Source organism: Dioscorea cayenensis, chromosome 7 (genome assembly GCF_009730915.1).
Source record: "Dioscorea cayenensis subsp. rotundata cultivar TDr96_F1 chromosome 7, TDr96_F1_v2_PseudoChromosome.rev07_lg8_w22 25.fasta, whole genome shotgun sequence".
NCBI classification, from domain to species: Eukaryota; Viridiplantae; Streptophyta; class Magnoliopsida; order Dioscoreales; family Dioscoreaceae; genus Dioscorea; species Dioscorea cayenensis.
In genome coordinates this window covers 21,708,122-21,734,989 of record NC_052477.1, presented here as the reverse complement: position 1 = coordinate 21,734,989, position 26,868 = coordinate 21,708,122, and the positions used below count along the sequence as shown (strand labels likewise).

The 26,868-nt window shown below is 35.0% G+C and overlaps 1 protein-coding gene and 1 pseudogene across 1 annotated transcript; one reads left to right on the top strand and one right to left on the bottom strand.

Annotated features, from left to right (window-relative positions):
• Positions 1 to 2,887: 2,887 nt before the first annotated feature.
• LOC120265796 (receptor-like protein EIX2) lies at positions 2,888 to 11,064 on the top strand. Its single transcript, XM_039273762.1, has 2 exons — positions 2,888 to 6,130; positions 10,751 to 11,064. The coding sequence occupies exon 1, from the start codon at positions 2,912 to 2,914 to the stop codon at positions 6,122 to 6,124; it is 3,213 nt and encodes a 1,070-aa protein (XP_039129696.1). The 5' UTR covers positions 2,888 to 2,911; the 3' UTR covers positions 6,125 to 6,130; positions 10,751 to 11,064.
• A 7,568-nt stretch (positions 11,065 to 18,632) lies between these two features.
• Positions 18,633 to 19,484, bottom strand: LOC120265157 (annotated as a pseudogene).
• Between the last annotated feature and the right edge of the window lie 7,384 nt (positions 19,485 to 26,868).

Sequence of the window (26,868 nt, the reverse complement as noted above, 5' to 3'; positions counted from 1 at the left end):
ACATGGCTGGAGCCCATGCCATTATCATGCGGATAATTTGATAGTGTTGTAAAATTTTTACTTTTATTTCATGTTATCATCATTTTTTTTCTTGAACTTGTTCGGACAAAATGTTCACATCTTCATGGTTGCAGATGGGGTCGAAATTAAGTAACATTAAAGAATCACTCCAGAGCATGTGCAGGAGAGTGAAGGAGAAGTCCAGGCATGGAGATCCAGCTGATCGGTTACTGGTGCATTTCAAAACTGCAAGATCAACTAGGTCCTTGAAATCAACCGTATACAGGACTGTTGAAGCAAATACAACAGTCTCTGGTCCTGTCTCTGAGTAGTGCAGCAGCATTAATTCTTCCTTTTAACTTTGGTCGACCATCCATAATATTATTATGGACTCTACATAAAATGCTTGATGCTCGCTTTATATGTGCTGTCAGCCTGTCATGGTTAGATGATCTATACTACTGATTGTTTTCAAGGAACCGGCTCCATTCCTTCCTCCTTTGTTATTTTGCCACATAATCACTTTAGTGATTAGGGTTCTCTTTCTATTTTTAACATTATTCCCTCTTTGTTGAAGAACTTTATACTCTCTAATCTTTCATTCTTATTTAATAGAAGTTATGGTTATCAATTTTTTTTAAATACTCTATGAAATTTTATACATATTCAACATATATATATTATATTAAGTTTTTATGATAAGTCCCTTGCATCAAGTCAAGAGTCAACCTGTCCACGGATGCTTTGTGAGTCAATACATGGTAATTAATTCCATGACAATTTGAATTTATGACTTTACGGAAGATAAAAGCTTTGTGAAGATAGAGATGGCAATTTGTACCCTATCCGATGGGTATAGCCCAGTACTGCATCTCGGGTCAAAGAGGGTATTACCCTCTTTGATCGGGCACGGGTATGAGTAAGGATATTATCCGTTAGTTTTTGAGCGAGATGAGGTCGGGTAAGGGGATGCCCTCTACCCCTACCCTGCACCCTTATCCCTTACCCTTACCTGTTGAAAGAGGGTACTGCAAAACTGCACCTGCATCTACCCTACCCCTTACCTTTGAGAGGGTCGTAAAACCTGCACTGCACTGCACTTACCCTCTCATATATATATATATATATATAATTTTTTATTAAACTAAACATTTACTCATAATTTACTCAATATCTATTTTCATGGTAATTAATTTGAAAATAATACTTCAAATTTTCTCTTAATATATTATTTTAAATTTTATTTAATTTCTATATTTATATTTGATAATATTATCAAAATTGAATTTTAGATATATATTAAGAATCATAATTAAATTAAAAAATAAACAAATATAAAAAATAATGTTATAATAATTTATTCTATAAATTATAAGAACATCTTGAAAAATAAGATACTAATAAAAAATCAATTGGATATAACTTATGAGAATTACTTATAATGTTTTTTATATTCAAAATCTTACGAGATATTTATAAAATTTGAAATTATATAAAATAGTAGATATATAAAAAAATTTTAAACAAAATCCAAAATGGTTAAACATGAACAAAAATAGACGTTATTTTTATGTGATTATATAATTTAAGATAAACAAATATATATCAACTTGTAATTTTGAATTTATGGACATGTGTTTAAAGATTGTAATATAATGTATAATTAATTAATTTTTATTATTATTTAAATTTAATTCGATAATTTGAACAACGGGTAAGCGGGTACCCTGCGGGTATACCCGTACCCTATGGGTAAGGGTATGATTTTTTTTACCCTGAAGGGTACTGGTAAGGGTACGGGTATGGGGTAGGGGTTACGGGTACGGGTAAGAGTTTTGGCATACCCTATCCATACCCTACCCGTTGCCATCCCTAGTGGAAGACAAATTTCCACAAAGACCCTGACCCTCAAAATTTTTTGAAATTATAGATTAGATACGTAATTCGGTGTCTTTATTTCCAAATAGACCAAAAACAAAGTTAGAAAATGCAAACCCAACATTTAATTAGGTGTCTTGAGTCTTTGGCCAAGTAATTAAGGGTGTGTTGGCCATCAACATAAAGTCCAGCGTTTACTTGGAATTGGTCACATTCATGAAGTATCCAAGACCACATATGGATTTTTATGGTCTCTTTTGTCAAAGTCCATCGTTTACTTGGAATTGGACCAATTAAAGGCTCCAACCAAGTGGATTTTCTTTTTCTTTTTTTATTTTTTATATACTTGTCTACAAGATAGAAGCAAAATAAAGCATATTAAATCATGTACAAATTACCCACTATTGTAAATGAAATAATTATGACTCCTGATTTTTTTTTTTTACATATTTATCCTTCTTTGAAATTAAATTAAATAATTGAATGATACTAATTTATTTTTGATGAACTAAACTTAATTGATTGGTTTGTGTTAGAAAAATAGAGAATTTGTAGGAAAAAAAAAACTCTTCTATATATAAGCCATATACAACAGTTTGTGATTCCAACATTAGCATTAATTTTATCTGATCCAACAATAATATACAAAATATTTATGATTATGGTGTATAAAGTATATCCTTGTTTTAGATTACATTAGGGGTTGATTAATATAAGTTATTTATTTATTTTTAAATTAATTAACAATATAAAATATTTTCATTATTATTAAACTTTTTTGATTTTAATATAAATATTAATCAAAGGAAAGAACTGTAGTAACCCACATGAGATGTATATACGTATGTCAACTTCGTAAAACGTGTATATGTATGGCTATAAAAATATGTTTTTTTTTTAATTAACTAAATTCAATAGGGGTGCATATGCAAAAGCCATTCAATTCAATCTGCTTATATATACACTCGAGCATTTCTTGTATCCAATCCACTACTCCACATATGCATGTGTGAGTTATTCTCTATTTGATCTCATGGCTTTTCTCTCAGTGTTTGTTATGTTTGTTACCATTGTTGTCTCAGCCACCCCTGGTTATCATGTACATGGTATAAGCTGCATTGAGAATGAAAGGATAGCCCTTCTCAGCATCAAAGAAGGCATTGAGAGCAACGACCAAAACTGGCTTTCTTCTTGGACCGGCCATGACTGCTGCAAATGGAGGGGAGTATCCTGCAACCTTGAAAGAAGGCACGTCATCAAGCTTGATCTCAGACACCTTTATGATATTGATGATTATCCCATACCACCAAGTAAGTTGAGTTCTTCACTAATTCAGCTTCACTACTTAAAGCACTTGGACTTGAGCATGAACAATTTCAGTGACTCCCCCATCCCAGACTTCATTGGCTCCCTCTCCAACCTCCAATACCTTGACCTCTCCCATGCCCGATTCAGAGGAGCCGTTCCTCATACTCTTGCAAACCTAACATCCCTGTGCTACCTTAATCTCAGTTCATATTATTATGAACCCTTCCTACAAGCTAATGACCTCCACTGGTTGTCTAGAATAAATTCTTTGCAGTACCTTGACTTGAGTGGTGTGGACCTCTCAAAGGTGTCTGGTTGGCTTCATGATATTAATATGCTCCCTTCTCTTCTTGTCCTACAACTCTCTGATACTAATCTCCAAGGCGGTGGCCTTCATGATGCTACTCTCTCTCATCTCAACTTCACATCTCTTCGTGTGCTTGATCTATCTGGGAATGGTTATCTCAACATCACTCTGCCTCAGTGGTTGTTTAATCTTACTAGCCTTGTTCATCTTGATTTATCTTTTACTGGGCTCATGGGATCCATGCCTGAAAGAGTTGGAAGACTTAGAAGCCTGCAATACTTGGATTTGAAACAGAGTATGATAGGTGGAGATATACCAGAATCCTTTGGTAATCTTATGTTTCTTCAACACTTGGACTTGTCATATAATGGGTCTGGAGGGTATGTTTTCAGTGGCAAATTGCCTGAAAATATTGGGAACCTTGTTCACCTTCAGTTTCTAGATTTGTCTAATAATATGCTTGTTGGGGAATTACCGGAGAGCATTGGAAATCTCAGAAGATTGCAACATTTGAGACTGAGAGGTAATCGTATCAATGGCCCATTACCCGAGTCTATAGGGAAACTCAGTAGCTTGACAGAGCTAGACTTATCAATGAACAACATTAGTGGAACATTGCCAAAATCCATGGGGAACTTATGCAAGTTAGAGAATTTGGAGTTGAGTAGCAATTTTATCAATGGAGCAATTGATGATCTGGTGAATGGCTTGTCCAGTTGCAGAGGAAACAAGAAATCCATGAGAAATAGTTCTGTTTTAGAGGACACGTATGGTTTATTCAACTTAGATTTGACAAACAACAGATTTAATGGGACTGTCCCTGAGAGCATAGGAAGGTTAGCTAAACTGAGAATGCTACAGCTTCAGGAAAATTCATTCGTTGGTATATTAACTGAAAACCATTTTGTCAATCTGACAGACTTGTTTTACATCGATCTCTCCTATAATTTGTTGCAGCTGAACGTGGCTGAGGATTGGGTGCCGCCTTTTTATATTACTTCTTTACTGATGTGTTCTTGCAGAATAGGCCCCAAGTTTCCTACTTGGCTTAAAACTCAAAGAGCGTTGAATCTTATTTGTCTATCAGAGGCTGGACTTTCTGGCAATGTCCCAACATGGTTTTGGAATTTTTCACTTGTTGGTTTTATGCTTCTCAATATATCACACAATGATCTAAGTGGAACAATACCTGCTTTCCCAACTTTCTTCTTGCAGGTTATTGATCTGAGTTCAAACAAATTTGAAGGTTTGATACCTGAGTTGAATTCTGGAAGTTTGTATATCATTGATCTTAGTGACAACTCTTTCTCTGGTACTATTCCATCATCCTTTGCTTCAGCTAGCCAAGTTGAAGCTCTTGCTTTATCACATAATCATATTAATGGCAGCATTCCACTGTTCTTCTGTGGCCTTAATTCTTTGACAGTGCTTGATCTATCTAGCAACAACATGTCTGGAGAACTTCCCAACTGTTGGAATCAGTTGTCAAAGTTAGCAATAATCGATTTATCTAACAACAGTTTCTTTGGCAGCATTCCTGATGCCGTTGGCTCTCTTACCAATCTTCAATCCTTGCATTTGCAAAACAATTCCCTATCGGGAAATCTCCCTTTGTCATTGAAAAATGCAAGCAGATTGGTGGCTCTTGACATTGGTGAAAACAATCTTTCTGGGAGCATACCTGCATGGATAGGCGAAAACCTTCTGTCATTAGTAATCCTCCGCCTAAAATCAAACATGTTTAATGGTATCATACCAGAGCAGTTATCAAAACTCTCAAATCTCCAGATTCTGGATCTTTCTCACAACAACCTCTCAGGTGGCATTCCTCATTCTTTTGGAGATTTTAAAGCCATAGTCACAAGTACTAGTAACAGATCTCTTCTATTTATTTCTGAATATGATCAGACAAGGCTTTATTTTAATGTCACACTTCTTGGTGCAACTTCACCAAGCTATAATTACTTAGAATCTCTAGTGATAAGAGCGAAAGGGCAGCAAAGAGAATACACAAAGGTGCTCTTATTAGTCACAAGCATTGACTTGTCAGGCAACAGGCTCTCTGGTGAATTCCCTAATGAGCTAACGAAACTACATGGGTTGCGCTTCTTTAGTCTTTCTGACAATCTTTTCAATGGAAAGTTACCAGAAAACATTGGTGACATGAATCAGCTAGAGTCCCTTGATCTATCTATCAATAACTTTTCCGGTATCATTCCTCAAAGCATATCTTTGCTGAACTTTCTGGGTCATCTGAACCTCTCACACAACAAGTTGTCAGGGAAAATACCATCAGGCAATCAACTTCAAACTTTCGATGCATCAGCTTTCTTTTGGAATGATGGTCTTTGTGGATTTCCCCTTGGTGATTGCAAGAATAAGACTCCTCATGGTTCTTTAGATGAAGGAAATCAAGATGGATATGGAGATTGGTTTGATGACTTGTGGCTTTACATAGGTCTTGCATCAGGATTCATTCTTGGGTTTTGGATGTTCATTTTGTTCATCATGATCAACCAAACAAGAAGAATTTCTTATTTCCGATTGATAGACAAGGCTTATGATTGGATTTATGTGAAGTCGGTGATATACTCCAGGAGACTGAAATCAATACTTACAAGGAGGAACTAAGGCCAGGTATGTTCTTTGTAGTGACTATTATTTGATTTTTATGATGTATGTGTGCTAAAACTCAATTCTGTTTTATCACTGAAAGCATTTGACTGAAATAAAGCGCACACACCTAATGATTTTAACTTTGGACTTTTTGTGAACTGAATTATTATGGTAACAATGATACTGAAAGCAAAACAAAGAAAACTAATCCGCTTCTGATGTATGTAGTTAAAATCTTTATCCATGTTAGTTGAAGAACTTCAGAAACAAATTTCTTGCATGTGCATTGCATAAAAGTTTCAAGAAGTTGACGATGGGCTCTGTAACTAATTTAGCATCTACAATTTATAAGAGCTATTAAAAGCCTCAATAGAAAGATCGAACTTATGCTGCCTAATCAGGTACCTAGTTAGAACTCATGCATAGAGTGAATAAGAAGCAGTAGTAAAACAGAGGACCATCTAACCAAGATTGTTTTTGTTTGCAAATGAAACCAAAGTATGCCAAGACTGTCAATTTCCATCTGTGTAATTTACCAAAATTTAACTGTTTCTCATTTACGAACTGATATTTTTTTGCCAAAGCTGTAAATTTAGAAATAAAAATTTGGCAAATGAATCTTAGTTTCCATGGAAAACATCACTCAGTTTTCAAGCTTTAAATTGGTTTCTTTGTGCTAACTGCCAACAATAAACCAAAAAATTAAGGCATTAACAACCGTTAACTTCAGTATATATCTTTAAATCAAGACCACCATTTGTTTTTCTAAGAAATTCTCTTACCTGAAATTTGTAAACCTTTAAGTCAACTACGCTTTTAAAGAACCTGTTTGTTAACATCCAGAAAATTGTATTTGAATGTGTCTCCATAAAGTTTTAACATCCATGTTTAAAATTTAACTGAAAGCTTTAGAGAAAATAAATCTATCATCATAAGTTGATCTCGCCATGCAGCAAACCAAATACTCCAGTCCACAACACTAGTTGATGTATGGAGGTCAAAAGATTTATAGTTCAAATTTCTCTAAATGATTTATCTTGTGTGAAATTTTTTATTCTAAATGTGTAGCGAATAGCAGATGTTGGAACATAAATTGAGTGATTTGATTTTTATGGATGCATTTAATCTACAACCTAGTATTGAAAGCACACCAAAAGTTGATATTATAGGCAAATTAAATTTATCAAGTGCTTAAATATTTGTATGCTTCCTTTAGGTGCACATTTGAAAATTAGAGTTGAATTTCTAGAAAAAAGGTATCAGACTTAAAACAGAGATACTAGATTTGCTCATTGGATATTATCTTACCACATGTTTTGTCATTAGATATTATCTGTCATATGTTTTTTGATGGAGTATTATTTTTAGTCATAAAAGTAAAATTTAGCTGTAACTTGTTAGCCTAGTCAAAAAAGGAGTTGTTCCTGAGGGCATCTTTCTTACATGCTCAAGTGTCATTCTTCCTTCAACTATGTGTAGTGGATTGCCCAGTCCAAGAGCATGCCTCTCAACTTGATTCGTCATAGTTGGACCAGATCTATGAAGTACCCACCAGAGTGTTGCTCAGCCTAGCCTGTTAACTAGATCATATTAAAATTTTTGACACTAAATACTTTTAAAACCAAACAAATATATATATATATATATAAAGAAAAAAAAACAATCTAGATAATATCATTATATAAAAGTTTTCGGAACCACCGGACCGGCCAGTTGGACCGGGTTCAACCGGAACTGGGCTTATAACCGGTCCGGTTCACCCTAGAAACCCGGATTTTGAAAAACTGGGTTGAAACGGTGACCCGGCCGGTTGAATCGGTGAATTGGTGAACTAGCCGGGTCATCAACCCGGGTTTGCAATTTTTTTTTTAAATCTAACTTTATGATAATAGATTAATAGTTTAGTTGTGAAGAATTTTATGTTTATTGATTATGGATATTTTAGTTTTTTTCATGTTTATTTTTAATTTTATGGATATTTGAAGAATTTTATGTTTGTTGATTATGGATATTTTAGTTGTTTTTTTTTCATGTTTATGTTTTGATTTGTGGAGATTTAAACAAGCTCATGTTTATGTTATTTAGTGTACTTGAATATCTAGCATAATTGCTTAAAGCTTTAAATATCAGGTTTTTTATTTTTTTATTATTTAATATTTGAATTTTTTTAATCATCTATAATTAGAATATAATTTATTTTTTAATAAAATTATTGACCTCGATTTAACCTAGTGGAACCCCTTGACCCCTGACCTTTTCCTATTCAAAGCCCATTCTGGTTCTAAAAACCTTGGATTATATAGAGATTACACCAAAGATGCAATATGCACAATCAAACAGAAATATATGCGTAGTTTATAGTGGTGTCAAAGTGCCTTAGGATTATATACATATAGAGAGAGAACCGTCCATGATGATATGATCGAAGCTAAGGTAGTCACTATATATAGAGAGAGAACTGTCAATGATGCACACATGGGCGCTGGGACCACCCGCACTCACTACTTGTGAAGAGTTTTAATGGAGACCTAGCTACCAATAGACCACCTAATCATTGGTCTAGTCACTAGTTACCATGTTATTAATTCGCCTTGAGCCCACAATCTGACCTAAGCACATTAAGCACTTTGAAAGGATGGTGTGTGTTTCTTGACATTGGGCATTGTGTAAATTGCGAGCACACACACTCTCTCTCTCTCTATATATATATATATAACTCACAATCTCCATCCTGTCCAAATATCAAGAAATACACATAATTGAGGGTAAATTTTTTAGGAGGCCGTTGTGTTTTGGTCAGTTTTCACTTTGGTCACAATGTTTAAATTTGTATCAAAATGGTCATCATAAATATATTTCATTTCATCGAGAGGTCACTGTTGGATTTCCGGTCAATTTTATCTGATGTGGCAATCGGACGTGCCACATCACATTAAAATAAACAATGCTTAATGTCCAGTTGGACAAGACGCATCATCTCCAGTCCACGTCATCATTAAAATAAAACAATTATCTCAAAAATGCCAACTTTTTTACCATTTGCTAAAAGAGAAACCAAATACACTACCAAAAACTTAGAGGAGAAGACAAGAGCTGCTAGGGGTTGGAAGCTTCGTTGCTGCAATGATGCCCTCAAAGACTGAAGCCTTTGATCCACGACATTCTCAAGGGAAACCGAGAACCGAGTTCTTGCCAACACCCGTCGACACACTCGAGTATCCGAAAACCCCAAAGGATCCGGAAGACCCAGGGCTCTTCCAAGAGCTCCATGGGAGGTGAGTGGCAACGACGGAAGAGTTGGAAGGAGGAGAGAACATGGCCTCGAGATACATGTAAGAAGATGGAGGGCCTTGAACATTGGTGCTTAAAAAGGAGGTGCTTTAGAGGGAGCAGTAGCCAAAACCCTTAGGAGCTCTTTGGAAACCCTTGAATCCAATTTTGAGCCAACCCTAGGACTCGTTTAGGGTTGCATTGCATTTTAGACTTAGGGTTTCTTTTGTGCATTCTTTTGCTTACTTCCTTGCTTGGTTGTTGTTGTTGTGTGTGTGGTTGTGTTTGGTTAGATGGTGAGAGCTTAGCTTGAGGCAAGAAGCCAGCGGAGGAGTAGCACACTCACAGTTTTTATCGCCTAAGTTGTGAGTGGGTTCAGTTGGTTGCATTTTTTTAGTAGAATATTATCTAAAGATCTTCAGTGGTTGATTTGAAAATATTTCATGGCTTTATCGTATTAAATTGGTGTATTGATCAGTTTAGAAAGGAGTTTTTATACTATTGATTTATATATGAAACTTTTGATATTTGAATGAAAATGTTTATAACTACACTTGTCTATTGGAGTTGATATGATTTATAAAAATTTGTATACGCTAACATGCTTTTGGCATCAACACTTGTGGAAATGGCTTTTCATTCCCGGATAGAGTTGTTATCTTGGATCTGGACTTTATGTTATGATATGCATTTATTGTATTATTGAGCACCGACATATCTTGATGGTGATGGGGCGTAGCCCATCCTATTGTAGTAGCCGGTCTTTGTAGTTAGCCCATAGAGGTGGCACAAAAGACCCAGATTTATTTGTCTACTTCAGGTGGCCATAGAGTCTTGATTAGATATGCATCGGGAACCTAAAGTCACCACACGGGATCCTGGTGGGTCAACATCAAGGGCATGAGAACCTTGATGGTGGCTTTGAACTCAACTGCGGCCACGGCTAAAGTTTAGAGAGATTTCCAGATCATTGCTTGTTTAATTGAGAAGCAAACTTTGTATTTTGAGAAATTATGTTTTCATACAAAAAAAAAAAAATCTTTTGAGATGTGATTTCTAGTATACTCTTTGGTAACAAATTGGTTTGATAACAAGTTTTATGTTTATTACTTTTAACACTTATATTATGCAAATCCCAGAATTTTGAATGTGAAATCCTCATTTGAGCAAGAATGATTTTTCGATGCTACTTTTAGAATCCTATATGTTTTTATATGTTGACTTATATATGCAGAAATGTTCAGAGTCTATATGTATTATTGCAAAAGCATGGCTTTGTTGGTTTTATTGATTTGTTTGTATATTCTCTTAAAATTGTGCTAATCCATTCATTAAGTGATTTTGGTTACTCACCCTTTCCCTACCTTCCAGGCTTCAGCATCAAGTGGCGTTGCGGGGAGACAAAGTGTTGAACATCCTTTTATCTATCTTTCCTTTATTTCCAGTCTTATGTATGTTTATCCTTGAGCATGTTCCATTATGTAACGGATATGTATCGACTAGTATCTTTGGGGTTATGAACATGCATACTTGTCTATTTTCTTGAAAAACCTTGTTGTATGGTGACTTGTATGACTCTTGGAACCATGTTATCTTGTTGTTGAACCTATTGCTTCATCTGTGTATTATCATATTATGTATCTTTGGATATTTCGCATTTATGATTTTGTGTTTATGATTTTGTTTGCCTTGGGGTGACTTGACGGTTGAGTGGTGTGAATATCCCTTGGATTGTAGAGGTTGTTGTCAAGTGCCAGTCCTGCGGGATGGGGCGTGACAGTGGTTGTTGTTGGGATGGTAGTTCAAGGTATCTAGAAAGAAGTATGGTGCTCAATGTCAAGGTACCACATTGAGCTTTCTTCAAGTTCAGAGGGCTTAAGCACTAGCAATAGCTAAAGGGCTAGTTGACAAGGTTTCCTTCCAAGATGCAGATGCACTAGATTATCCCTTTCCTGATGGGCATTTTGACTTGGTTTAGTCCTTGGAAAGTGGAGAACACATGCCATACAAGAATAAGTCTCTGAGTCAATTAGTACGCATTGCAACACTAGGCTACACTATATTCATAATTGTGGACTCCTTTTTTCTCACCCGGCCTTTAATTAGAGTTAGACCGGTTAAAATAAATGGATCCCAAATCAAATTTTATTTTATTTTTATGACTTCAAGAAATTATGGGTTCATGACTTCCATTATGGGCAAGCCCTAAATGTTAATTACCCTGGACATTATCGCAGGAACCTCCGATTAAGAAATAAGTGTGAACAAGGAAACAAGTTGTGGCAATTAATTTCATTTATTTCAATAAATATCAATTCATGGATTTCATTGAAAATACAAGAAATTTGAAATCATCTTGACTTATGCATCTGTGTCCGAACTTGTGTCTCGGATATTTTTACATTTTTTGAATTTGATTTGTATTTCACGTTCTGGATTCTTTATGTTGATGAATCATGAACTTGATTTTGACTTTCTATAAGCTTCGGCTTTTATGCTTGTGAAACTTTCTTCAAGTCTTGACTTGTGAAACTCTTTGGGTCTTTGACTTATGATGTCTTGACACTGTTGAGTTCAATTGTCGATTTATATAGATTTTCAAATATTGACTTGTGGAACTCTTTGGATCTTTCGACTTTTGATGACTTGAAACCGCCGAGTCCAATTGTCGATTTATATGGATTTTCAAGTCTTGACTCTTTTCATATCTTGAATCTCGACTTGACTGCTTTGGTTTTAATTTTTTTGGTTTTGTCACTTGTTGCTGCATGTGCCTCATCATCGCGTTGCATGCCTCGTTGTAGTCTTGCATGTCTCATTGCCGACTTACCTCGAGATAAGCATTCTTGTCATTCTTCAGCATAAGTGATTTTGTTGTTGCTTTGAACTTTCAGACATACATATATATAAATGTGTATATATATACATATATAAAAAAAGTTGGTTGCATACCCTAAAGAATGCCCGGATTTAATTCTTATAAAATTTTTATTAGACACATCATTCATGCAATTTTTCATAGTCAGACCCACTTTTGAAATTGTTTTGCCACTTCCTTGAGTAACGCCAGCAAACCAAGATTTCCATGCAAATATAAGAAGCAGCATCATACCATGTCCATCCATTCTCCTTTAATCAATATAGCATGTTGTTCTTGGGATGTTTATATATATATAAAATAATCCCATGTGAATGGTGGGACCCGCCCTATTGAGAATTCTTCTTTTTAACTAATGATACACATGAGTAAATATATGTGCACGCATGCCATTACATTGCATTTCATTTTTTTTTTTAACTTCTTTTTTTTAATTGAATCCATAAGTGTCTTGATTGTGAGAGAGACATCCACTAAAGTGTTTGGTTGGGCACGTACATGCTTGTATGCATGCATGTAATATATATATATATATATAATTGAGAGAAACTCAGACATATATATTATTCATTTTTTTAAAATGAACTCCTTTCGACAAGAGAGAGAATCTCACATGGATTTTTATATGATTCCTCAACCATGTATATTGTTCTTAAAGACTCCCTTATACTACGTGAGAGAATTGCGAAAGAAAGCCAGCCATTTGCTATGCTTAATGACCTTCATTTCATTTCTCCATTCATTGATTGTGAATTCATGTGTATGAAATTTTGGGCCCGGAACAACAAGTCTGTTGGGTTGGGAAATATTTCAAATCCCAAAGTTTCTTTGAGAACCATCACCAACGTCATGCATATGATAGAATGAAGATTTTATACAACCAAGTATTGATTAAAATAGTTCTGCATTGTTTATTGGGTTCTTGGTTTTAGTTAGAGTGTTCTAGGAATTCACTTTTGGGCCCATCCTGCAATCATGTACTCTTCTGCAGGTTTAGTCTTAAGGAAAGACTTTTCTATTGAACAACACCTCTAAATATGAAAGAAGATGAGTCAAATTTTCTGGGATATCCCTGTTGGAAAAATTTGTGATGAAATAAAATTGATGGGCAAAATAAAGTTCAAGAGGAAGATGTATTGATTTTTCCCATTATGGAGGAAGACAACAAAACACTTGCTTATAGCAATTTTGTGACCTTTCACATTTACATATTAATTTCATTTTCATTTCCCTAAGAACCATCTCATTAACCAAAACACATTTTCATGAACCAACATAAAAACCTTTAGCTTCCCAATATCATGCATGCATGCATGTATTCAATTAAGTTTACTTCTTCCAACACCCTTCCTTAAACTTAATTGCCTTTGTCTCTCATGCCAAGTAGTTGCTTAAATTTGTTGAAGAGATCAACTCCAAGTGGCTTGGTGAAAATGTCGGCGACTTGATCATGCGTCTTCACATATATTAGCTCCACATCTTTATTCTTCACATGCTCTCGAATAGAATGAAACCAAACATCAATATGTTTGCTCCTTTGATGATGCACAGGGTTCTTCCCCAAAGAAATAGCCGACTTGTTATCAATGCATATTTTTTTAGCTTCACTTTGAACAAACTTAATTTCCTTTAATAAACTTCTTAGCCATATAGTATGACTAACACATGAAGATGCCACGACATACTCCGCTTCGCATGTAGATAATGTCACAATTGGTTGCTTCTTAGACATCCATGAAAATGCCGCATCACCCATGAAAAATACAAATCCAGAAGTGCTTTTTCGATCATCACAATCTCCACCCCAATCACTATCCGAATAGCCAACAAGCTCAAAGTTGTTAGAAGAAGAATAAAATAGACTATGGCAAAGGGTGCCTCGGATGTATCGAAGGATCCTTTTAGCCGCCTTCCAATGACTTGCTTTAGGTTCCTCCATGAACCTACTCAAAAGTCCAACACCATAGAGTATGTCCGGCCTAGTACATGTCAAATATCTCAAGCATCCTACTAAGCTTTTATAAAGCATAGGATCAATCATCTTCCCTTCATCATTCTTGGATAACTTGGCTCCACAATTTACCGGGGTACTAATTGGGTTGCATTCCTCCATCTTGAACCTTTTTAGGATCTCCTTAGCATAGTGTTCTTGAGTGATAAAAATTCCATCATCTTGTTGCTTTATCTCCAACCCGAGGAAATAGGACATAACTCCCATGTCCGTCATCTCGAATTCTTTTGCCATTGCTTTCTTGAAGCTTTCCATCATTTGAGGTGAATTTCCTGTATAAATAAGATCATCCACATACAAAGCAACAAATAAATTGTTGACACCTTCTTCTTTTGTATAGAGAGCATGTTCATTTGGGCACTGCACAAAACCATTAGTTTTAAAATAAGCATTGATTCTTGAGTTCCAAGCTCGTGGAGCTTGCTTCAGTCCATAGAGTGCCTTCCTTAGCTTCAAAACTTTATCTTCTTGTCCTTTTTTGATGTAGCCCATTGGTTGTTCAACATAGACTTCTTCCTCTAGGTAGCCATTGAGAAAAGCCGACTTCACATCAAGTTGGAACACTTGCCACTTGTTTTGGGAGGCAAAAGAATGAATCATCCGTATAGTCTCCATGCGAGTTACGGGGGCAAAAACTTCATCATAGTCAATCCCGGCTTGTTGCTTATAGCCCTTTGCTACAAGCCTTGCTTTGTACTTCTCAATATCTCCTTGTGCATTCTTTTTCACTTTGTAAACCCACTTTACACCAATGGATTTATGCCCTTCTGGTAGAGTAATAATCTCCCAAGTCTTGTTCTTCTCAATTGCTTTCATCTCATCTTCCATGGCTTTCCTCCATTTATCATCTTTAATAGCTTCTTCAAAAGGTATAACTTCCTCATTAGCATAAAGACAAATGAGATTAAGGGGTCTTGTTACCTCATAGAGTTCTTGAATATTCCTTGTTTTTTGTGGTCTAGGACCATCCTCATCATCTGAACTTGTTGAAGTAGGAGACGGTGGTGGTGTTGTCTCTCTATCTTGCTCCTTGACTTATTCTTCTTCTTGAATTATCACCGCATTAGTACTCCAATTCCAAACGCCATCTTCTTGAAATTTCACATCTCGGCTTATGATAATCTTCTTTTTCTTTGGCTTTGATACCACTTTGTTGGAAAAATTTGTGATGAAATAAAATTGATGGGCAAAATAAAGTTCAAGAGGAAGATGTATTGATTTTTCCCACTATGGAGGAAGACAACAAAACACTTTCTTATAGCAATTTTGTGACCTTTCACATTTACATATTAATTTCATTTTCATTTCCCTAAGCACCATCTCATTAACCAAAACACATTTTCATGAACCAACATAAAAACCTTTAGCTTCCCAATATCATGCATGCATGCATGTATTCAATTAAGTTTACTTCTTCCAACACCCATCCTTAAACTTAATTGCCTTTGTCTCTCATGCCAAGTAGTTGCTTAAATTTGTTGAAGAGATCAACTCCAAGTGGCTTGGTGAAAATGTCGGCGACTTGATCATGCGTCTTCACATATATTAGCTCCACATCTTTATTCTTCACATGCTCTCGAATAGAATGAAACCAAACATCAATATGTTTGCTCCTTTGATGATGCACAGGGTTCTTCCGCAAAGAAATAGCCGACTTGTTATCAATGCATATTTTTTTATCTTCACTTTGAACAAACTTAATTTCCTTTAATAAACTTCTTAGCCATATAGTATGACTAACACATGAAGATGCCACGACATACTCCGCTTCACATGTAGATAATGTCACAATTGGTTGCTTCTTAGACATCCATGAAAATGCCGCATCACCCATGAAAAATACAAATCCAGAAGTGCTTTTTCGATCATCACAATCTCCACCCCAATCACTATCCGAATAGCCAACAAGCTCAAAGTTGTTAGAAGAAGAATAAAATAGACTATGGCAAAGGGTACCTCGGATGTATCGAAGGATCCTTTTAGCCGCCTTCCAATGACTTGCTTTAGGTTCCTCCATGAACCTACTCAAAAGTCCAACACCATAGAGTATGTCCGGCCTAGTACATGTCAAATATCTCAAGCATCCTACTAAGCTTTTATAAAGCATAGGATCAATCATCTTCCCTTCATCATTCTTGGATAACTTGGCTCCACAATTTACCGGGGTACTAATTGGGTTGCATTCCTCCATCTTGAACCTTTTTAGGATCTCCTTAGCATAGTGTTCTTGAGTGATAAAAATTCCATCATCTTGTTGCTTTATCTCCAACCCGAGGAAATAGGACATAACTCCCATGTCCGTCATCTCGAATTCTTTTGCCATTGCTTTCTTGAAGCTTTCCATCATTTGAGGTGAATTTCCTGTATAAATAAGATCATCCACATACAAAGCAACAAATAAATTGTTGACACCTTCTTCTTTTGTATAGAGAGCATGTTCATTTGGGCACTGCACAAAACCATTAGTTTTAAAATAAGCATTGATTCTTGAGTTCCAAGCTCGTGGAGCTTGCTTCAGTCCGTAGAGTGCCTTCCTTAGCTTCAAAACTTTATCTTCTTGTCCTTTTTTGATGTAGCCCATTGGTTGTTCAACATAGACTTCTTCCTCTAGGTAGCCATTGAGAAAAGCCGACTTCACATCAAGTTGGAACACTTGCCACTTGTTTTGGGAGGCAAAAGAAAGAATCATCCGTATAGTCTCCATGCGAGTTACGGGGGCAAAAACTTCATCATAGTCAATCCCGGCTTGTTGCTTATAGCCCTTTGCTACAAGCCTTGCTTTGTACTTCTCAATATCTCCTTGTGCATTCTTTTTCACTTTGTAAACCCACTTTACACCAATGGATTTATGCCCTTCTGGTAGAGTAATAATCTCCCAAGTCTTGTTCTTCTCAATTGCTTTCATCTCATCTTCCATGGCTTTCCTCCATTTATCATCTTTAATAGCTTCTTCAAAAGGTATAACTTCCTCATTAGCATAAAGACAAATGAGATTAAGGGGTCTTGTTACCTCATAGAGTTCTTGAATATTCCTTGTTTTTTGTGGTCTAGGACCATCCTCATCATCTGAACTTGTTGAAGTAGGAGACGGTGGTGGTGTTGTCTCTCTATCTTGCTCCTTGACTTATTCTTCTTCTTGAATTATCACCTCATTAGTACTCCAATTCCAAACGCCATCTTCTTGAAATTTCACATCTCGGCTTATGATAATCTTCTTTTTCTTTGGCTTTGATACCACTTTGTTGGAAAAATTTGTGATGAAATAAAATTGATGGGCAAAATAAAGATCAAGAGGAAGATGTATTGATTTTTCCCACTATGGAGGAAGACAACAAAACACTTTCTTATAGCAATTTTGTGACCTTTCACATTTACATATTAATTTCATTTTCATTTCCCTAAGCACCATCTCATTAACCAAAACACATTTTCATGAACCAACATAAAAACCTTTAGCTTCCCAATATCATGCATGCATGTATTCAATTAAGTTTACTTCTTCCAACAATCCCACCCTTTGAAATAGCCAAATGCGACTTTGATGCTAAACTAAAATCAACAACAGAGATATATATATATATATATATACTGATGTAAAGACTTTATATATATATATATATATATTCGTCCAAGGCCTGTTTGTCTGTTTTGTGGGCTTTTGAAGTCCAAACATAACTATATCATATGGGGCTTCCTTTATGTCCTGGAGAGACTTCTTATGCAATCATAGACATAATGAAACTGATCACATCAATATCTTAAAGGTATCTACTATACATTCTTTTATCAGTGAAACTGATTCCATACAGTATTTTAGAGGGGTATGGACTGTGTGTTCTTTTGTTATAATTGCTAGTTCAAATTTCCGTAGTCTTGGTTACATAATGTCTTCCTTGTATTAACAGTGTCATCATGGCCAGTGTCTTAGGATCCGATGAACCATTTCTTCCAATTAAATTCCTACACAACTTGCACAACATCATCAGGGTTATCTAAAATTGACAAACCCAAAGCACTTGGATTTTCCATCTCTCTCCATCATTTTAAGATCATCTTCTGAAGTATATTATGAGAAATTCTTTACAGATGCCTTATTAAACTTTCCCATGTTCACAACACCCTCTCATTACTGTTTTTGAAAGAATGGTCAACATAAACTTTCTAATCATTCAAAAGCATGTCATTAAAAGCCTTTCTATTGCACTTTGGGCTACCTCCTCTTCTTCATATTGAATAAACCCATAACCTTCTAACTTACATTCAGAATTTTCATTGCTTTTGTTACATCAACAAGATTGTGTAACCAAGTGACATCCTGGTGCTAGCGTCCCTGCAAACACATACCGCTCATAGCTTTTGTTACATCAACAAGATCGCGTAACAACATAGACACGGGTAACAGGGCCGAAAGCACAGAAAAGCTTAAGGAGGTTAGATTCTCGGGTATCTTCTGAATGATTTGTAACTTGGACTGAGTTCTCATCATTCCGACGTCTCATTTTAGTTCCAGACCGCTTAACACCTGCTCTCATGTTGGGCAGCACATATGCACCACCTGCACCCTTGTCAGCACCTGATAAAGCTGAGGTTTCTTTTGGAAGGTTGTCAACAAAGCCATCAGCCTGTGGAGCCAGATCTTTATATGGGCACTTTGATGTCCAGTGGTCACCCTTTTGGTCACATGTCCAACATACCATAAGGATAGCACCTGCTTTTCTCATAACAGCTAATGTATCACTGGCAATCTTTACTTATTCTGGTTGACTACCTGGAGACTTGGTCACTTAGGGAGGATCTCCTTCGTAGAACCATGGTAAGGCAACTTCCAGCGTCTTCATGGGTGGCATCCCCGAACTTGCTTCAAGCCTTCCGCTCCATCGCGCGTTTGCTGAGGTGAGTACGAGCAAGCTTGTGGGCATAAGTAGTGGTGTCGACGACAACAGCAACGGCAGCAGCAACAACGGCGGCAGAGAGCCTCCCTCCTCCATCTCACAGAGATACAGCGGTGATAGCAACGAACGGCCAGGGCTTCAACAGCAATGGGGACAACAACGACAGAAACCCACTACTTTTAGCCTCCTTCTTCTATCTAGAAGGAGAGGCAACGGCGGCGATGATAAAAGCAGCAACAGTGACGACATTAGGCGACAGTAGGCAGCTATGACAAAGCGACGACGAGCAGCTTCGATAATGATGACAAGCAACAAATCCTCCATCTTCACCGTCTCTTCAGGCTTCTTGGCTCTTCCGTCTTCACGTGCTTTTCAGCATGCGGTGGCAACGGCAACCATTTTTTTGTTTACTCTCTTTATATATATATATATAAATATATAAATATGGGGGACACCATCTTCTTCTTCCTTTTGTTTCTTTGGCCAGTTCCCTTGTGAGACACCGTCTTCTTCTTCCTTTAGGCGACATCCTTGGACGAGAGATTCCCAGTCTTGAGTTTCTTCCTCCTCTGAAACTTTTTCTCCCCGGAGGCTACATCCTTGGACAAGAGATGCTTCTGGGCTTTGGGCTTCTTCTCCGCCGAAGCTTCTTCCACCCGGAGTCTCCTCCTTCCTTCTTCTCTCGTCTGATCATTTTTCTCTAGGTTTGGCCTCTTCCCATCTGACAGAGAGGCAATGGCAGTAGTAGTAGCGACGGCGGCGGCAGCGGCGACTTCTTCATCTTCTTCTTTCTCTGCCGGCCTCCTCTTTCCTTCTTTTAAAACGTGCAACTGCCCTCGTCGCAGACGATCGTGGGGGTGGTTGTTCAAACCATGAAGCCGACGTGGAGGGCGACCATCCCAGTACTTTTTCTTTTATTTTTATTATTATTATTAGTGGAAATTGTTAAAATAACCCCCTAAATTTCTAATATTTCCAAAAACACATCATTAGTTTGGGAATCCCTAAAAACCCCTTCCTTTTAAATACAATGAATTTGAAACCCCCAAGCATTTAATGGAGTTAGTTTTGAATTTTTTGGACGAAATTATCCCTTGCATGGAAAGTTGTGGCAAGTGAGACATTGTTTGACCATAACGCCCTTTGTTGCAATAATTTTTCCTCTTTAAGAGGAAGCAGTTTTTTTTCTTGGTTAATCCCCAGAGAACACTATTATTGGCGCTGGTTTCTTTTTCTCTCTTCATCTCTTCAGCTTTTTCTTTTCCAAAGTTGTCGTTGCTTGGACATCTTCTGTAGAATTGGACCACTGCCTCGAAGGAGAACTCCCGCTCAACTCTTTAGCATTTCATTAGTTTGCTCTCCAAGGTATTGAGGCGAGGTGGATGCTGTTGAAAATGTTGTGCAGTTTCCTTTTGTTTTAATATTCTGTGGGTTTCTTTCTGGATTGATTTGTAAAGTATTCTATTAGAAAGAGAAATTTTTCGGTTTTATAGTGTGATTATTGGAAGATCTTGTAGTTTGTAGGGAGATTTTTCGGCTAGGGTTTTGTTTGTTTTTCATTTTGGTATGTGTACAAGATCAAAAGCGATAATGTTGTGTTGAAGGAGATTTTTTATTGTTTTGCAATCTCATTGTGTTGTGCGACTCGATCAACATTTGTCTAGAACGGCCAGGTTTAATTTTGAATGTAAATAATGTTGTTTCTTTTTAATTATCGATTGTTCTGTTTAAGTTTCAATTTTGCTGTTTAAATTTCAGTGTTTATGTTTAAATATCAATGTTTCTGTTTAACTACCTATGTTTCTGTTTAAATTTCATCGTTTCTTTTTAAATTTGAGTTTATTTACAAAAATGATTTTCATAAATAACAAGCAAAATGTACAATAATATGCGATAATTTGTAGCAAACATATGTAACGAATATAAGTTATCTTTTATGCTTAGTTGGCGACCGTTTCTTTGCAAGATCTACAATTGTGTCCGCACGCGTGGTAGTGAAGTGAGTTTTTTAAATGGTTAGCGCCTACAAAATGTTGTCCGACATGCAATAACAAAACTTTAAAATGATCTAACAAGGAAGGAAGGCCTACTAAACCGTCAGGGTGACCCTGAGGTAGAACGGATATGCTCGTAGAATCCGAATACCTATTAAAATCATTTCTGTTTAAATAGAAACTGGATAAATTTAAACAGAGACATAACATTTTAAACAGAAACTTGATAAATTTAAACAAAAACATTTCTGTTTAAACAAAAAATTGTATAATTTTAAAGGGAAACATGGATATGACAAAGTATAGTTGGGAAAAAACATAAGTTTTAAGCGGAAACTGGGATAATTAATCAATAATTAACTTGTACTACTATGTTTCCATTTAAATATCATCGTTTTATTTTAATTTTGCGATTATTTATGGAAACAATTTTCATAAATAACGAGTAAAATGTACAATAATATGCGATAGTTTGTGGCAAACATATGTAACGAATATAAGTTGTCATCTATGCTTAGTTGACGATAGTTTCGTTGCAAGATCTACGATTTTATCCGCACTTGTGGTAGTGAGAAGTGAGTTTTAAATGGTTAGCGCCTACAAAACGTTGTCCAACATGCAATGACAAAACTTTTAAATTGATCTAACGAGTAAGGAAGGCCTACTAAACCGTCAGGATGGCCATGAGGTGGAACGGATGTGCTCGTAGAATTCGAATACCTACTAAAATCATTTCTGTTTAAACAAAAACTGGATAAATTTAAATAGAGACATAACATTTTAAACATAAACTTGATAAATTTAAATGGAAACATTTTTGTTTAAACAAAAAACTGTATAATTTTAAATGGGAAACATGGACATGACAAGGATAGCTGGAAAAAAACATAAGTTTTAAGCGGAAACTGGGATAATTAATCAATAATTAACTTGTACTACTATGTTTCCGTTTAAATATCATCATTTCATTTTAATTTTGCGTTTTATTTATGGAAACGATTTTCATATATAACGAGCAAAATATACAATAATATGCGATAGTTTGTGGCAAACATATGTAACGAATATAAAGTTGTCCTCTGTGCTTAGTTGGAGATAGTTTCGTTGCAAGATCTACGATTTTATCCGCACTTGTGGTAGTGAAGTGAGATTTTTAAATGGTTAGCGCCTACAAAACATTGTCGAACATGCAATGACAAAACTTTAAATTAATCTAACAAGTAAGGAAGGCCTACTAAACCATTAGGATGACCCTGAGGTGGAACGGATACGTTCCTAAAATCCGAATGCCTACTAAAATCATTTCTGTTTAAACAAAAACTGAATAAATTTAAACAGAGACATAATATTTTAAACAGAAACTTGATAAATTTAAATAGAAACATTTCTATTTGAACAAAAAGCTGTATAATTTTAAACGGGAATAAGGATATGACAAGGATAGCTGAGAAAAAACATAAGTTTTAAGCGGAAACTGGGATAATTAATCGATAATTAACTTGTACAACTATGTTTTTGTTTAAATATCATTGTTTCATTTTAAATTTGCGTTTATTTATGGAAATGATTTTCATATATAACGAGCAAAATGTACAATAATATGCGATAGTTTATGGCAAACATATGTAACGAAATATAAGTTGTCATCTATGCTTAGTTGGCGATAGTTTCGTTGCAAGATCTACGATTTTATCCGCACTTGTGGTAGTGAGAAGTGAGTTTTTTAAATGGTTAGCGCCTACAAAACGTTGTCCAACATGCAATGACAAAACTTTAAATTGATCTAACGAGTAAGGAAGGTCTACTAAACCATCAGGTTGGCCATGAGGTGGAACGGATGTGCTCGTAGAATCCGAATACCTACTAAAATCATTTCTGTTTAAACAAAAACTGGATAAATTTAAACAGAGACATAACATTTTAAACAGAAACTTGATAAATTTAAACAGAAATATTTCTGTTTAAATAAAAAACCAAAAGGAATGTAAAAATATATGCAAAAAGGTTTAACATGATGTGATTGGGCGGTTGTTTTCCCACCATTCCACCTCACCCTGACGGTTTAGTAGGCCTTCCTCACTAATTAGATCAATTTAAAGTTTTATCATTCCATGTCGGCAACGTTTTGTAGGTGCTAACTATTTAAAAAACTCACTTCACTACAATGAATACGGACACAATCGTAGATCTTGCAACGAAATTATCGCCAACTAAGCATAGAGGACAACTTATATTCATTACATATGTTTGCTACAAACTATCGCATATTATTGTACATTTTGCTCGTTATTTATAAAAATCGTTTCCATAAATAAACGCAAAATTAAAATGAAACGATGATATTTAAACGGAAACATAGTAGTACAAGTTAATTATTGATTAATTATCCCAGTTTCTGCTTAAAACTTATGTTTTTTCCCAGCTATCGTTGTTATGTCCATGTTTCCCTTTAAAATTATACAGTTTTTTGTTTAAACAGAAATGTTTCCGTTTAAATTTATTTAGTTTCTGTTTAAAATGCTATGTCTCTGTTTAAATTTATCCAATTTCTGTTTAAATAGAAATGATTTTAGTAGGTATTAGGATTCTACGAGCGTATCCGCTCCACCTCAAGGCCACCCTGATGGTTTAGTAGGCCTTCCTTACTCGTTAGATCAATTTGAAGTTTTGCCATTGCATTTCGTACAATATTTTGTAGATGCTAACCATTTAAAAACTCACTTCACTACCACGAGTACGGACAAAATCGTAGATTTTGCAATGAAACTATCGCCAACTAAGCATATAGGACAACTTATATTCGTTACATATGTTTGCCACAAACTATCGCATATTATTATACATTTTCCTCGTTATTTATGAAAATTGTTTCCATAAATAATCGCAAAATTAAAATAAAACGATGATATTTAAACGGAAACATAGTAGTACAAGTTAATTATTGATTAATTATCCCAGTTTCCGCTTAAAACTTATGTTTTTTCCCAGCTATCCTTGTCATGTCCATGTTTCCTTTTAAAATTATACAGTTGTTTGTTTAAACAGAAATGTTTCCGTTTAAATTTATTTAGTTTCTGTTTAAAATGTTATGTCTCTATTTAAATTTATCCAGTTTATGTTTAAACATAAATTATTTTAGGAGGTATTCGGATTCTACGAGCGTATCTGTTCCACCTCAAGGACACCCTAACGGTTTAGTAGGCCTACCTTACTCGTTAGATCAATTTGAAGTTTTGTCACTGCATTTTGGACAACGTTTTGTAGGTGTTTTGAGGGGGTAATAATTTCTAAATTCATAGGAAAATATTGATAGAAATCTGCATGATTTAAAGGATTACGGTAAAATAGTCTAAAGTTTATAGAACAAGAATTAATTGAGAATTAGAGAGGATTTGAGGGGGTAATATGCAAATAAGCCGATAAATTAGACGAGCATTTAATACTAAAGAAACGAAAAAGAGAAAGAGAGAGAGAGAGGTTGTAAACAAGAATTAATTGAGAATTAGAGAGGATTTGAGGGTGTAATATGCAAATGAGCATTTAATCCTTCGTTTTGCAAAGCTCGGAGGCGAAAAGTTGTATCAACTCGGAGTCGAAGATATTGATCCATATATCTATGAAAAGGTAATTCTTTTACGTTCCGATTCTCTAAAGTTCTTGTTCTTGTTTTTTCTATTTTGTTTAATTGATTTGGTGATAGTTTTGATATTTGACTTTGAAGATCGAGTCTTTTTTGCATCATTTTATTGATTTGTTAGTAATTTTGGTTGTTTGATTTTGGCTAGAATCAATTTGAATGGTTGTTGTGCTTGTCATGTGATCGTTTTTATGTGATCTATGTTGCAATGGATGAGCGTGTTAGCTTAAACACAATGGAAAAAAGGTAATTTAAACAAAAAAAAAAACACTAAAGTTAAACAACAACCATTTTAAACATTTCTGTTTAAACAGAAACTGGATAAATTTAAACAGAGATATAACATTTTAAACAGAAACTTGATAAATTTAAACGGAAATATTTCTGTTTAAACAAAAAACTATATAATTTTAAAGGGAAACATGGACAGGACAGGGATAAAAGTCTTCCAAAGTTTGTTTCGAAGAAAAAAATGTAAAAATTGTTAGAGTTAATGTGATTGGACGGTTTTTTTCCCACCATTTTTTAAGGGCAATGATGGAATTTCACAACATGGACCCAGTCCAAATGACTTACAGTGGGTAAAAAAGAAGTGAAATGATAAAGGAAGGGCTGTCCGAGGTATTCAAAACTTACAGGGGTTGTTTGGGAAGTTTTGAACAGTATAGGGGGTAAACATGTAATTTTCCCTTATTATTATTATTATTTTATTATATTATATATATATATATTATCTGATTTGATTTTGATTGATTTTTTTTATTATATTATTTTTTTTAATTGGATTTTGTTTATTTAATTTATTTTATATTATCTGATTTAATTCGATTTTTTTATTATTTATTTATTTGTTTTATTTTATTATATATATATTATCGGATATTTTTTACTTAATTAATTTGATTTGATTTATTTTATTTTGTCTTATTATATATATATATTTATCGAATTTTATTTATTTAATTTATATTATCTGATTTCATTTTATTGTTATTTTATTATACATTATATATATTTTTATCGGATTTTATTTTATTTTTTAATTATATAGATATATATGTATATATATATATATATATATATATGTTTGCCTAAGTTGATTTATTTTATTTTAATTTATTTTATTATATATACGATTTGATTTAATTTAATTTAATTTATTTTATCTTTTATTTGATTATTTTATCTTATTTAAATTTTTTTTTGTTGATTTAAATTTTATTTTATTTTATTATATATATATTTGCTTCGTGATTTGTATTCGCGGTTGGTTGATTTTGGTATTGTGGTCGCCTCAAGATCGGTGTTATATGCTGGTCTTGAATTTTGGATCGCCTCGAGATCGGCGTTCTTGGTTGATCCGGATATTTGAATATATTTAGATTTGCTCGAGATCTGTGCTCTCAGCAGATCTTGATATTTAGATATTTTGTATATTTTGGATCGCCTCGAGATCTGTGCTCTTGGCTGATCCGGATATTTGAATATATTTAGATTGCCTCGAGATCTGTGCTCTCGGCAGATCTTTATATTTGAGTATTTTGGATCGCCTCGAGATCTGTGCTCTCGAGTTTAACTTGGGATTTGGATATTTAAGATCGCCTTGAAATATGTTTTCTCGGCTGATCTTGATATTTGTATATTTTGTATATTTTGGATCGCCTCGAGATCGGTACTCTTAGCTGATCTGGATATTTGAATATTTTTTTTAGATCTCCTCGAGATCTGTGCTCTCGGCAGATCCGGAAATTTGAATATTTAGATCGCCTTAAGATCAGTGCTCTTGGCAGATCTTGATATTTGAGTATTTTGGATCGCCTCAAGATCGGTGCTCTTGGCTCATCCGGAGATTTGAATATTTAGATTGCCTCGAGATCGGTGTTCTCGGCAGATCTTGATATTTGAGTATTTTTAGGATTGCTTCGAGATCTGTGCTCTAGGCTAATCTTTGGATTTTAATATTTAGATCACCTCAGGATATGTATTCTTGGGTGATCTTGAATATATCCAAATATTATGAAATTTATTTATCTTATCCACATGTTGTCCTAATTTGATTATGATTGGGTGACATGTG